This window comes from Arachis hypogaea, chromosome 16, assembly GCF_003086295.3.
Source record: "Arachis hypogaea cultivar Tifrunner chromosome 16, arahy.Tifrunner.gnm2.J5K5, whole genome shotgun sequence".
In the NCBI taxonomy this organism is placed as follows: Eukaryota; Viridiplantae; Streptophyta; class Magnoliopsida; order Fabales; family Fabaceae; genus Arachis; species Arachis hypogaea.
Window position 1 is genome coordinate 7,074,943 of NC_092051.1, and position 12,829 is coordinate 7,087,771.

The following is a 12,829-nucleotide window of genomic DNA, read 5'->3' on the forward strand; positions in this document are numbered from 1 at the left end:
TGAAAAATTTTATTTATTTACTTGGCACTACAGTAAATAAAGAGTTATGTTCTAGTTCAATTTGAAAATTTGAATGCTTCATCATAGATTCATAGACAAGCACATTATTTATTTTTGTGAGTCACCTAGCATAAAGACAAGAACAGTGCACGTGTAAAGAGAAGAGCGTATATATATATATATAGCAACTTCAAAGTTCAAAGTTCAAAGTTGATATAAAATTGTATGCAACGACGTAACTGAACTTGTAAAATCAACTCTTGGGAGTTTATCATTATACATATGATGATACAATAATAAGCAAATTGGGTTCTTATTATATGGACATGGTATGAATGAATTAGGTTATTAATTGTGTGTAAGTTTCCAACCATTGGTCACCATCAATAAAAGTTATGTTGAAGAATGGAAGAGCTTGTGTATCGTTTAATCTCTGCACATATGGTGCCCTCATTGCCATGCTAGCTCCGGGACCAGAGCAATTGTACTCTCCATAGAATATGGTCCTGCATGCATTATTTTAAATAATCACACCGGCTAAGTAGTTTTAATTATTCATTCTATACTGACTATTATTACTTACTGATCCCTTGAAGGGTCATTGAAATCGTTCCAACCTTCAGGGGCAATGATATCTGACATTGTTGTTGACACAAAAACAACACGTGAGTATGGTCTCCATGCCCTTCCTAACCATATTCTCCCACTCCCTCCTATTGTGCTGTTCACAAACACAAATCCTGTGTTATCATCCATGGACACTCTTCCATGAGCTGTCACTGCACCATTTATGCTCCTGTATCCTTGTGGCACTGGATTCGCTATAGAAACTATTTCACAATTCTGTACACACCAATATATGGCTAAGTTGTACTACTACTAATTAAGTTTGTACTAATCGATTATACAGTCGTTCAATCACATTCGATACATTAAGAGAATGAATACCTCGTAAAGGGACCTTCCATCGCCAAATATGAAATCAATTGAGCCTTGGATATAGCAATCCTTAAAGTAATGGCGACCCTTATCATCATGAAGGGTGTCTTGTGCTCCAAAGAATCCACATCCCTTGAATTCAGCTTGATCTCCTGATATTCTGATTGCTACTGCTTGTGCTCCTTCAACTCCAGGACTTGGCATTGGTGCCAAGTTCTGTTTCAAAGAGTATATATATATATATATATAACAAAGTTGAATTTATGTTAGTGTTATTATTAATTGTAACATAAGGTTTCTATTTTCATTGAGCTATCATAACATCTAAATTTCTTCACCATGAAGCTTATGTTCTTGGCAATGAAGTTGGATGCAAAAACTTGTACGGAACCACTATAGAATGTGCCATTTGCTGACTTTGCCGTGTCATTCCATGCAATTGCGGTTGAAGTGTAACCTTGTCCTTGAAATGTTATGTTGGCTTTGGTTCTTGGGACCATTACTTTCTCACTGACAAAGATGAAATCAGATGAACATGATCATGATGAGGCTATTTTCTTGAGACACTTTTATATGAAACCACAAAAGAAAAAGGTTCAAACTTACTAGTATATGCCCTTGTTAATCCAAATTATGGTTCTTTTTTGGCTTAAATCTGGAACTGCATTAACGGCTGCTTGTACTGTTGTGAAATTGCAGCAACCTTTTTGATCAACACAGAGATAAGAAGTGGTGTTGGTGCTTGGAGGTGGAATCCCTGGTGGAAAATCATCACAAATGGAACCAGCATTTCCACTATCATCATCATCAGGGTGTTTCTTGTTATGATGATGATTATGATGATGGCCTCTGAAGAAGATGCATATATAAGGTAGTTGCAAACATGCATATGAATATGATGAGAAGGGTGTTATAGTGAAGTCTTTGAAAATGTTGAGGAACTGTTCATTTGGATTTATGAGATGCAAAGATGCAAAAACTGCAGCCAAGAGAACCAAAATAGATAAGAAATTGGTTTGGAGACTCATTATTTAATTTAATGGTTTTGCCAATTATGCAAAAAGCTAAGGATATATGAAAATGAGTTATGAAGATAGATATATTTATAAAAATGTAGAACATGTATGCACTTGAAGTCAAAGGTTTTGATGGCATGTCTTGCAAACTACCCTGTCCTATTGTTGGTTACTGGGGGAATTTCCATCCTCTACCAAACTTAGCTTTCAGATTATTTTGTGCTCAATTGTAAATTAATGTGTAACTCATCATAACACTTGGTTCATTCTCTTACTCTTTCTGCTTTGCAGCCACATCTTTCTACAATGCATTACTATTAAATAGAGAACAATCTTTACGTAAATTACGTTCCAACATTATGGAAACATCTGATGGAAGTTTGGAATATATCTTATAAGTTGAAACTCAGGTGCAGTCGACTTCAGGTGAAGTTGATAGTTGAGAGCCGTTAGATGAAAATTTAGTCAAATCAGTCAAATAATCTAACGGCTTTCAATTATCAACTTCACGGCTTTCAATTATCAACTTCACGTGAAGTAGATTGCACCTGGGTTTTCACCATCTTATAATAATGAGATTTACGTCTTTTTTGTTGTTTTAACTAGGATCTTTATAAATATTAAAAAACAATAAAAAAAATATAGGATACCAACTTAGCCAACATTCGTTTTCTTTTTATTGTAAAATTATCTTTTTCACATTTATTTTTAGAGAATTTAGAATTTAAAATAAAAAAAATTAACTAATATTAATTGAAAAAAAAAATTGATTATGGTTGAAATTCTTTTATAAACATTTCTTTAGTTTGAGATGGTTTTTTCTTTAAAAGATTAGTAGATTACTATGGCGAATCCAACTAAACTTTTATAGATTGGAAAAAAAAATATAGCAAAATTAAACCAAACTAAACTTCTCTTCCCAATCCATCCAATTGTTTTGTCACTAATAATTCAGAGAAGCATTATTAGTGGGACACAACACAAGGTCCCAATCTAAGCTTTATCCATCAGTTAGTCTATACTCTCTCTAAAGAGGGTTCTACCAAATTTGCCGGCAGAGATATTTACTATTTGGTCCCCAAAATAACTAAGGCTGAACATTGTAGAACTTCGTAATTAAAAGGAAAAAAAAGGCACACACATACATTAGTGCTAAAATAATTAGAAGAAAATTTAGGAGGATAAACTATTTTAAATGACTTTTAACTTATTTAAATTCAACCGTTTAACTGTGTTATAACTTATGTATAACTTATGCATATAAAAAGTCTGGTGAATGAACGAAAACCCAATTGTTGCTTAGGCCAACAATTTTAATTTATATTAATCAATATTTTTAGTCAACTACTCAATACTCCCTGCAAGAATTATTGTTACCGGACATAATCCACAATGAGATAAGGTGTGAGCAGCAGCATAGTAAAAGGTACAATGCAGATGCAGTTTCTGTAATTTTAATGTCACACAGTCCGGAAATATTGATAACCCCACATGCATTTATGATATTGTTATAAAAATTCAAAGGATCAAATGTAAAAGAGTTTAATTTTAATGTAATGTTATTTTTAGTGATGTTGAATTAGATGCAGCAGAAAAATAGAGAAATTGTTCACCTGTTTTTCAAAAGTCGGTTCAATTTCCATTGAAGAAAATCACCTCCATCATCATTGAAAATTGAAAATAATTACTACATCATCTAACTAAACATGAAAGCTTGACTAAGCATAAGTTAATTTCACCTCAAAGCCTACTACAAAATTACACATTAATCCATCAAAGTTCAAATAAGACATCCTATGACACAATGGAACAGCAAATCCACAAAATCTACTCTTGCCTTTGAAACAAGGGCCACATAAACATCAAACCAGAAACCAAAATCTGGTTCTTAACAATGGAAGCAAAGCAAACTCCATTTGATATCCGCACTTCTCTTGACTTAGAGCATGCAGTCAGTTCTTGCCGGCAGCCTCCTGAAGAAATTCAGTGGCACCGATGGAAGCTTGTGACGGAACCTCGGATGTCTCAACACATAAATTCCGGTGAGGAGGGCCACAACTTGGAATGGAGTGACATAGAGTACAATGGCTGCAACCAGACAGAAAATCACAAAAAGCGCCGTTGCTCTGGGATCTCTCCAGCTGAGCAAAGACTGCAGCCTTTCCCCTTGAGTCGCTAGGTCGCCAACCACGGTCTGTATCCTCCCAGCAATACTTCTGAGTCGATCATATCGCATCCTCACGATGTCAGAAGGCTTGGTGGTTGGAAATGTGTCGAATTCTTCATCTAGTTCATCAGGGTGTGCCGAATCAGCATGAGAGAGCCGGGTGTCCATATGAGGAGGGTGCCTTGGCCTCCATCTATAGTACCAAACTCCAATCAAGAAGAGGTAAAGGAATATGGTGGGTAAGATAAGCTCAGGGTACATGACCAATATGATAAACAAGATATGGATCAGAACCGTCGTGATCGGGTTTTTCCAGTTGCAAATCTGATCAAACCATTTTCCAACAGCAATCAGTCCACTCAAAACCCCCATGATCCTGAAAAAGTTGGCCTTGCTCCTTCTCATACTCCACATGTGGGATCCCACATCCAGCATGTACTCCACTATCTCCTTTCTCAAGGGTGGCTCAGCACGACTCAGCCTCATTGATACAATCTGAGTTGCTTGGTGCCTCAAACTGTCGAGCTGGCTGACAGTTAACGGGTGAATGTAATGCATTTTAGGCAACAAGGGTAGTGAGTACATGTGCATCATGTTAAGCAATGAAGAGCAAGTAAACCTAACAGCCAGGTGAATTTCACCCATTTTCTTCACCCCATTTGGATGAAGAACTAGGAGAGGATAGGAATGTGTGTAGACACGATCAGTCTCAAGGGTGGAAAGCCGAATCCTCACCTTTCCGATCCTTGAATCTCTAGCCCCTCCTCCACCCTTATCACCACCATGCAAATGACAGTTATCAAAGACGCCAATTGTAATGACAGTGCAGGGATCAAAAACCTCCCAAGTATATTGCTCATTCCACCTTGGTTGAAAGCTATCGATGATGGTCCTCGTGCGAACCCACTTTTGCCCATATTTTGCTACACAATATGCATCTGTTGTCCCCCTACCATCTTTTGTTTTCATTGGCATCAAACCCTGTGCATTCAATATCCCCAATTCGAGAACTCCAATGCTCGACTTCCACAGCTGTTTTGCTGTTGGTCGGAGATCACTGCTGTAGTGAGTTGATTCATCCAAAACATGGTAACCACCTTCTAGGCAAATCCTCACATGAAGCCTGCTTGCAAACTTGATTTCCTTCTTCTTGTCCCCTTCCATAATTACAACATGTTTTTCGAGATTAACCCACCTAGTGTTCACAGGTTTGTGATCCAGTCTCCTGTCCACCGCCTGTAATGGAATTATACACCTCCCCAATACTTCCTCTTTGTTAGGGGCAACTCTGTCTTCCACACTCAAAATCAGTGGCTCCTCAAATGGTTCCGCAGCCACAAACATCAAATCCTCATTCCACATTGGATTGATTGTCCTACTCTGGGAGATTCTAGTCCTCAATGCTTGATTTCCCAGAATTGCCTTCACAAAAACATCAGGGTATCTACCCTTGTCACTTGGTTGCAAGTCTTGTGCCTCTATCAAATTAACCCTCAAATACCAAAGTTTAGGAGACAGATACACCTTTGATCTAATGTTTGCAAGAGCATCAGTCCCGCTGACCGTTGCCGCATCCGAATGCCATGCCTCGGGAAATGCTTCATCAGCTTGCGTGCCCATCCAAACTGCCAGCATTAGCTCTCCCTTCGCCTTGTTACCATTTTTGTCCTCCAGCCTATACCACTGTGGCGCCAGAGGGCTATCTGGAGGAACCCTCTTGGGGATCTCATTCAGGTCAAACCAGACACGACCAATGAAGTCATCCTTCACAACATCCTTATCTTTTACAGTAACCTCAAGCACCGAAGCCTGAATCCGGTCTTTCGAGAACGCAAAGACCTGATTCCATTCAGGATTAGTCTTCTTCTCGAAGTGTCGAGTGGTGCCTTTGTAATTTCCCAGCCTAACTTCAACATAAGGGTCACAACTGCCAGTGACATCCTTTGCAGGCAAGTCCTTCGCCTTCGAAACCCTCACATAAAGGTACTGCATTTGCTCAACAAGGTCATAGGTGCTAGTAAGTTTGTCACCGGAGACCTTACCACCTCCAAGGTGGGGCTTGGTCTCCTTCAGCAAAAAGTCCTCAGGTGGTGGTCTCTGCATCTTCTTAGTTCAAATCACCACCAAAACACCAACTTCAATAATGGAAGCTGGTTCACAACAATTTCAAAGAATATTCCAGGTTCTAGGGAACACTGTTTTTGAATTAAATACAACGGATATTAGGAGCCTGAAAAAACAAAAGGTGAAAAAACACAGCAGTCAAATAGCCGTTGCAGATTTCAAATCGGTTCCCCTGAATATTCGGGAAACATTAAAATAACCAAACAACACGAGATAAATCCGAGCTTCAACAACAGAAGAAACTAAAAATTGGTGATTAATGCATAAGCAAATTACAGATCTCTGATATTCATGAGTGAAGATGCTTAAAAAGTGAACTTAATTAAAACCAAAGAGCATTTACTCTAAGCCTCTAGATCCGATTTGTTACGCTGTAGAATTACGAAATCACATCACCGGAAAAAAATAATAAAATAAACATAATATAATAAACAAAAATCAGATTCCACATGCATAAAGAGATAACAATCTGAAGCCTAGAATGTTGGTGTGTTGTTGTTGCCAACACAATGTGGCATAAGATGAAGGATTAAAGCTTCAAAGTCTCACTTTCCCCGTTCCTATAACAACACCCTTTAACCCAAGTTCATTTTTTTTTTCCCAAGAAACAAGTATCACCCTTTTATAGTTTTGTTTTCTTCCCTTGGTTCAGTAATTTGTATGCTACACAATCCACACACAGAAAAGCTTAACCAAGAGCATCACAAGTTGATGGATTATACTGTACATGTAACCTTCCAATCTGAACAGATTTTCCAAGATTACTTTTTTAAAAATAAAAAATTAAAAAAGGTAATTTTGTACAAATGGGGTACCTTAAATCAGCAAAGGGTACTTAAAAGTAGAAAAATAATAAAGAATATGTAAGAAATTATAAGCAAAATAGAAGGAGATGAAGCAGAAGGGAGAAGGAGAGAAATAAAAAAGGGATTTTTATGGTTGTTTTTGTGCAATGAGGGAAGTTACCTTGATGAGAAGAGATTAACTTGTGAATAAGAAACGGAAGTTGGAAGCGGAGATTGAAATGGAAGGAATGTGAAGAGATCAGGGTTAGAAGAGAGAGAGAGAGAGTACACACTAACCCAAGAAAAGTAAAGAGGGCATTGAAGGAAGGAAAGAAGGAAGTGGTGAGTGGTGAGTCTCTCTATGCCTTTAATTTTTCTGAGTTTTTTTAATTGATTTTTTGTTTCCCTCTCTCTGTCTTTGGGGTGGGGGGATGGCGGAGTGGGGCTAAGGATCTGATGAATCTATGCAAAATATACGATGAGGGGTGAGTGAGAGTGAGGGAGGGTTCTCTTTATGTTTCTCTCTCTCTCTCTCTCTCTCTCTCTGCTTTTTGAGAAGAGAAGGAGAGGTGTGTGCTGGTGGACCTCTGTTGCTGTACAGGGTGGTGGAGGAGTGCCGGTGGACCCGCCTCACGCGTGTCAGAATACACTCACACGTGTGCCACCTCATTTCTTTTGGCTTAACACTTACTTTCTTATCAATTTTAGTTAGATAAACATAATTGTTAAAAAGAATCAAGTTATTCTAAAAAGTATATTATAAACTCTAACCCATATACCTAATTATTTTCTTAATTTTAAGATAAATAAAGTTTAAAATTTTTTACTTTTTATATTTTTAAAATTTTTATATATTTTAATTTTACTCATTTAAATATTAAAAATAATTAAAAAATAAATTAGAACTCTCCATCTTTATCCATTACCCTTATTCTAGTACCAAATGAATTTAACAGTCGCATTTAGACGAATTTATTATTAGAATTTAATTTTAATATAAAGTGTAGAATAATTTTACACGTATATTTAATTATGTAATATTATATTAATAAATATAATTATCTTTCACATTAATTATGTAATTGATTATAAAAAAATAAATGTGATTGTATAATTGTGTAAAATATTTTACTATTAATACATCAAAATTAAACTCTTATTATTATAATTATTTTTAATTTGTTAATAATTTGTGCAATTGATAACATAATAGAATGAAAACTTCTAATTAATTATAATGTCATTTAGAATATATTATTAAATTAAAAGTTGGAGTGAGTAATACTAAATGTCTAATATTACATAGTACGCTAATAATTATATAATTGGTGAAATAATAACAAAAGATATAGCTCTAATGTCATTTTATGAATGAATTTATATTCTCTATAATGAAAGTTCAAGGAATATATATATATATTAAACCAATTTTTTTATAAATGATACCTTTTAATTTGTCCATTTGTCTAGGTTAGCAATTTGCCAATTTACCAATTTGGTTAAAGTGCCATATTTTTTTAGGATTTAATATTTAACGGATATTTTTTTCTCCGGGGGGAGGTTTGGAAAACATATTAATTTAACAAGTAGAGAGTCACCAAAAAAAAAAAATTTAACAAGTAGAAAACAGCCAAAATCAACAATTAAGAAAAGGTAAAACGAAAAAGAGACGCCACATGAATTATTATCTTTTCCCTTTTAGTTGTTGAAATAATTCAGTTTTCTTTATAGTTATTAATTATATACAAGATTCCTTCTGATTGTTAAATTAGCATTTCCTTAAATATATACATACTTTGTAAGTTTTCAAAACATGTATTTCTTTAATAAATGAGCAACTTTGTGAATTCCGATACAAAACTTACGGCTTCATGAGTTATTTGACTTATTTCTCAAATAACCCTTTTTCCCCATTGTTACATATTGAAATTTTATTATTAAAATTTGATTATTTTGCTGAAAAAAATTAAAGTGATCTTCTTCGGCATATACTTTTAACATACTCTGCTCAACGAACTAGACAAAAAGGAAAAGGACTCTAATCAACAAACTTGAAATTGGTGTTTCCAAATAAATATGCCATAAAAAATGTTTATTTTTACTTTTTTAACCAAATAAAAGTTCTGATTCTTCAGTGCCAGCTTCAAACGAAGTTCACTTGGGTTAAAAGTACATGCTTTCAACCAACAAGCTACTTGGGAAGCTAGCTAACCAAATAAAAGTTGAAGAGTTGAAATGGGAGGGGGATGGAATTTCAGCCTTACACTATTTTGGGTACTTGTTTATTGATCCTGCTGGCAAATTTGGTAGGACTCTAAAACTAGTGATAAATAAAGCAAATGTTGGGGACCTTCTGACCCACTAATGATTCTCCTTTTGAATTATATATTATTAATTAATTATTAATGACATAAAAATTATAGGATAGGAAGTTTATTCAGTTTATTAATGCAATTTTACCGGATTGTTTATAGTTTTCATCGTTTATTGTTTTTATAGTACAAATAAAAAAGATAGACATCGTTATATCAATAAAAAATAAACTTAAGAAAAAAAAAGTGTTAGTGTTATTTACTGTACTTCTTCAATTAATCCTATCCTATCATATACTTATCCTTTTTTTTGTTTTTTGTTAGATAGATTGGACAATCTCTAATGGCAAGGATCACAACATATTCACACAACACTAAGGTAGCGTTTGTTTTGAGATACTGAGACAGAGACGGAGAGACTGAGACTCAGTATCGTGTTTGTTGGTTCAGAGACTAGTACTAAAATTTCTGTCTTTGTCTCTAAAATTTCAATATTTCAGTACCTCCAAAAAGTAGGGACACAGGGGACTAAAATTTTTAGAGATGGAGACTGAAATTTTAATAACATTTTATACCTAAAATACTCTCATTTCATTTAATTAATTCCAATTTTATCTTTTGTGCAAATTAAATTAGAGTTTCATTCTCGTTTCAATTCTTGTCTCCCATTTTGTACCAAACAGAATACTGAGATTTATTTCAATTTCTGTCTCTTAGTCTCTGTCTCTCAGTTTCAGTCTTTCAATCTCTGTCTCTCCACCAAACGCTACCTAAGATAGCATTTGTTTTGAGGTATTGGGACAGAGACTGAAAGACTGAGACACAGTATTATGTTTGTTGACTCAAAGACTGATACTAAAATTTCAGTATTTCAGTACCTCTAAAAAGTAGAGACACAGGAAACTGAAATTTTTAGAGACGGAGACTGAAACTTTAATAACATTTTATACCTAAAATACCCTCATTTAAATTAATTAATTCCAATTTTATCCTTTGTGCAAATTAAATTAGAGTTTTATTCTTGTTTCAATTTTTGTCTCTCACTTTACACCAAACAAAATACTGAAATTTATTTTAATTTCTGTCTCTTAGTCTCTATCTTTCAGTTTCAGTCTCTATCTCTCTACCAAACACTACCTACAGAATTCTTTTTCAATACTTAACGCAGGTATTCGTCAAGATTCGAATCCAGATGCAAAATATTAAGCAGCATATAGATTGTGACTTTTATTTTGTTGGTCTAGGGTAAGTCCAAACCCAACCCGAGCCCATAACCCAAAAAAAGTTATGCAGATCAACCTATTGGGCTTATAATGAAATTTGTGATTTCTTTGGGCCTAAATATCCAGAAAGCCCAAAAGCAAACAACCTACTGGGCTTCTGGCTTGCGTAATAATTGCAGCCTCAACAAAAACCCTAGCTCTTCATCATTTCTCCATTCGGTTTTGGAGCTTCAGCAGCAGCAGCAGTCACAGGAAAACTTCACCTCCGAAAATGGTACGCTCTCTAACTAACTAACTAACTAACCATATTTTCACTTCTCAAAATCTTCGAAAAGCTTTTCTGTGTTCCTGCAATTAGGATTTCTGATACTAAAAAATATTACATTTACTTTTGTTGATCTGTGTGGTGCAGCCGTTCAAGAGGTTCGTTGAGATTGGAAGGGTTGCTCAGATCAACTACGGCAAAGAGCATGGGAGGCTAGTAGTCATTGTTGATGTCATCGACCAGAATAGGGTATCCTTTTTTTGTTTTTCGTTTTTTTTTTTAATTATTTGTTTCTCTTTTTTTTTTGTCACCAGATTCGTTGGCGCCTATTTGCCATTTATGCTTGCTTATGAGAATGATTAAAAAATATATTTTTTATTTATAATTTAATCTCGGTTCTGTTTGAATATGTTCTTTGTTGGCAAGATTGTTGAATCACTGCTGTTTCTAATTTTTGGAGATGTTTGATTTACTCAGTTGTACATTTCATTATATTTATGGGTTCAAAGTTATTTGGATTAGTTCCTTAGGACATTGAGTAACAACATATTCTTTTCTAACTCTGGCCTGAAGAAATAAGGGAATTGTTCATTAGGCTGCGTTTGGAAGAGAAACTGAGAGATAGAGACAGAGACTAGATAGAGACTAAATTAAGTCGTCATATTATGTTTGGTGTAAATTATACTAAGACTGAGTTATGTTTCAGTATCATATTTGAGAAAAAATGTAATTAAAGTTTCAGTTTCTGTTCTTAAAATTTCATCTCTTGTGTCTCCACTTTCTAGAGGTAGACTGAAACTGTGTCTTGAGATTGAAATTTCAGTTCTAGTCTCTGGTCACCAAACAAATAGTCTCAGTCTCAGTCTCCTAGGAAACAAACACAACCTTAGTGGTGGTTACTTCTATTTAATCTTTTGAAGCTTTATGTTATCAGTGCTAACATTTTCATACTTATGCATTTGCATTTATGCATATTTAGCATCCGTTAAGATAATTTTGAAAATCTGAGTTTTTATTTCAGATATTTTAACAAATATCCTATTTCTTGGGAAAAAGTCAGATGTGCATAGTTTTAGATTTTGATGATTTGATTTTAGAGCATTGGAGAATAATTTTTATCTACCTGTTGGTTTTTAGGCTCTTGTTGACGCCCCTGATATGGTCCGATCCCAAGTGAATTTCAAGAGGCTCTCGCTCACTGATCTTAAGGTTGATATTAAGAGGGTCCCCAGGAAGAAGGAACTCATTAAGGCCATGGAGGAAGCTGGTTAGTACTATTCTTCATGAAGGAATTGTTAGTATATTAATATTAACAAAGCATTACACGTTTGTTTATCAAATCTTGTTATTATTGTTCAGATGTCAAGAACAAGTGGGAGAAGAGCTCTTGGGGGAGGAAACTCATTGTCCAGAAGAGAAGGGCATCCCTCAATGACTTCGACAGGTTCAAGATTATGTTGGCTAAGATCAAGGTTAGTCTCAGATTCAATTTACGTCATATCCTCTTTCTTGTTTCCAATTTTTGTAGCATCACCATATATTGTTGAATTGTGCAATATTATAAGCAATCACTGAAAGGTTACTCTAGTTTATTAACATATTTTGGATGGTCATGCATTTTCTTGTGCCAGCACTGAGCAGTCGTAATCTAATACACCTTTTTATTTTTTTATTTTTTCAATTATTTGTGCAGAGGGCAGCAACTGTTAGGCAAGAGCTTGCTAAGCTTAAGAAGAGTGCATCTTAAGCATTTCTTACTTGAAATTTTCAAATTTTGTTATGAATTTCGATCAGATAGTACACCTTGGTTGTTATGAGATTATGTATGTTATTGACAGATTTTCTAAGAAGTTCTATTGCGATATTTTTGTTAGTGGATTGATATCAGAACTTCCTCTCATTGTTAGAAAGTCGTTAGTTGCAATCGCATTACAAAAAAACCATTTGCCTGCATGTTTGTGCAATTGATAACTTGACTAGCTTTGATATCATGGTAGT

General features: G+C 34.9%; 3 protein-coding genes across 4 annotated transcripts; 1 reads left to right on the top strand and 2 right to left on the bottom strand.

The window, feature by feature from the left end:
• Positions 1-221: 221 nt before the first annotated feature.
• Positions 222-2,059, bottom strand: LOC112754120 (probable pectinesterase 8). Its single transcript, XM_025801708.3, has 5 exons — positions 1,546-2,059; positions 1,278-1,449; positions 949-1,155; positions 584-843; positions 222-506 (listed from the first exon to the last, which is right to left on the bottom strand). Exons 1-5 carry the CDS (start codon positions 1,965-1,967, stop codon positions 341-343), a joined length of 1,227 nt encoding a protein of 408 aa, XP_025657493.1. The 5' UTR covers positions 1,968-2,059; the 3' UTR covers positions 222-340.
• Positions 2,060-3,571: 1,512 nt separating this feature from the next.
• On the bottom strand, positions 3,572-7,609 carry LOC112755059 (FT-interacting protein 3). 2 transcript variants are annotated; one of them, XM_025802953.3, is made up of 2 exons: positions 7,213-7,609; positions 3,572-6,352 (listed from the first exon to the last, which is right to left on the bottom strand). In XM_025802953.3, exon 2 carries the CDS (start codon positions 6,223-6,225, stop codon positions 3,895-3,897), a length of 2,331 nt encoding a protein of 776 aa, XP_025658738.1. In that variant the 5' UTR covers positions 6,226-6,352; positions 7,213-7,609; the 3' UTR covers positions 3,572-3,894. The 2 variants fall into 2 exon arrangements, with proteins under 2 accessions (XP_025658738.1, XP_025658739.1); XM_025802954.3 differs by having other exon boundaries at positions 7,329-7,595.
• Positions 7,610-10,704: 3,095 nt separating this feature from the next.
• On the top strand, positions 10,705-12,704 carry LOC112755060 (large ribosomal subunit protein eL14). Its single transcript, XM_025802955.2, has 5 exons — positions 10,705-10,840; positions 10,979-11,080; positions 11,969-12,098; positions 12,191-12,303; positions 12,525-12,704. The coding sequence occupies exons 1-5, from the start codon at positions 10,838-10,840 to the stop codon at positions 12,576-12,578; spliced, it is 402 nt and encodes a 133-aa protein (XP_025658740.1). The 5' UTR covers positions 10,705-10,837; the 3' UTR covers positions 12,579-12,704.
• Positions 12,705-12,829: the final 125 nt, after the last annotated feature.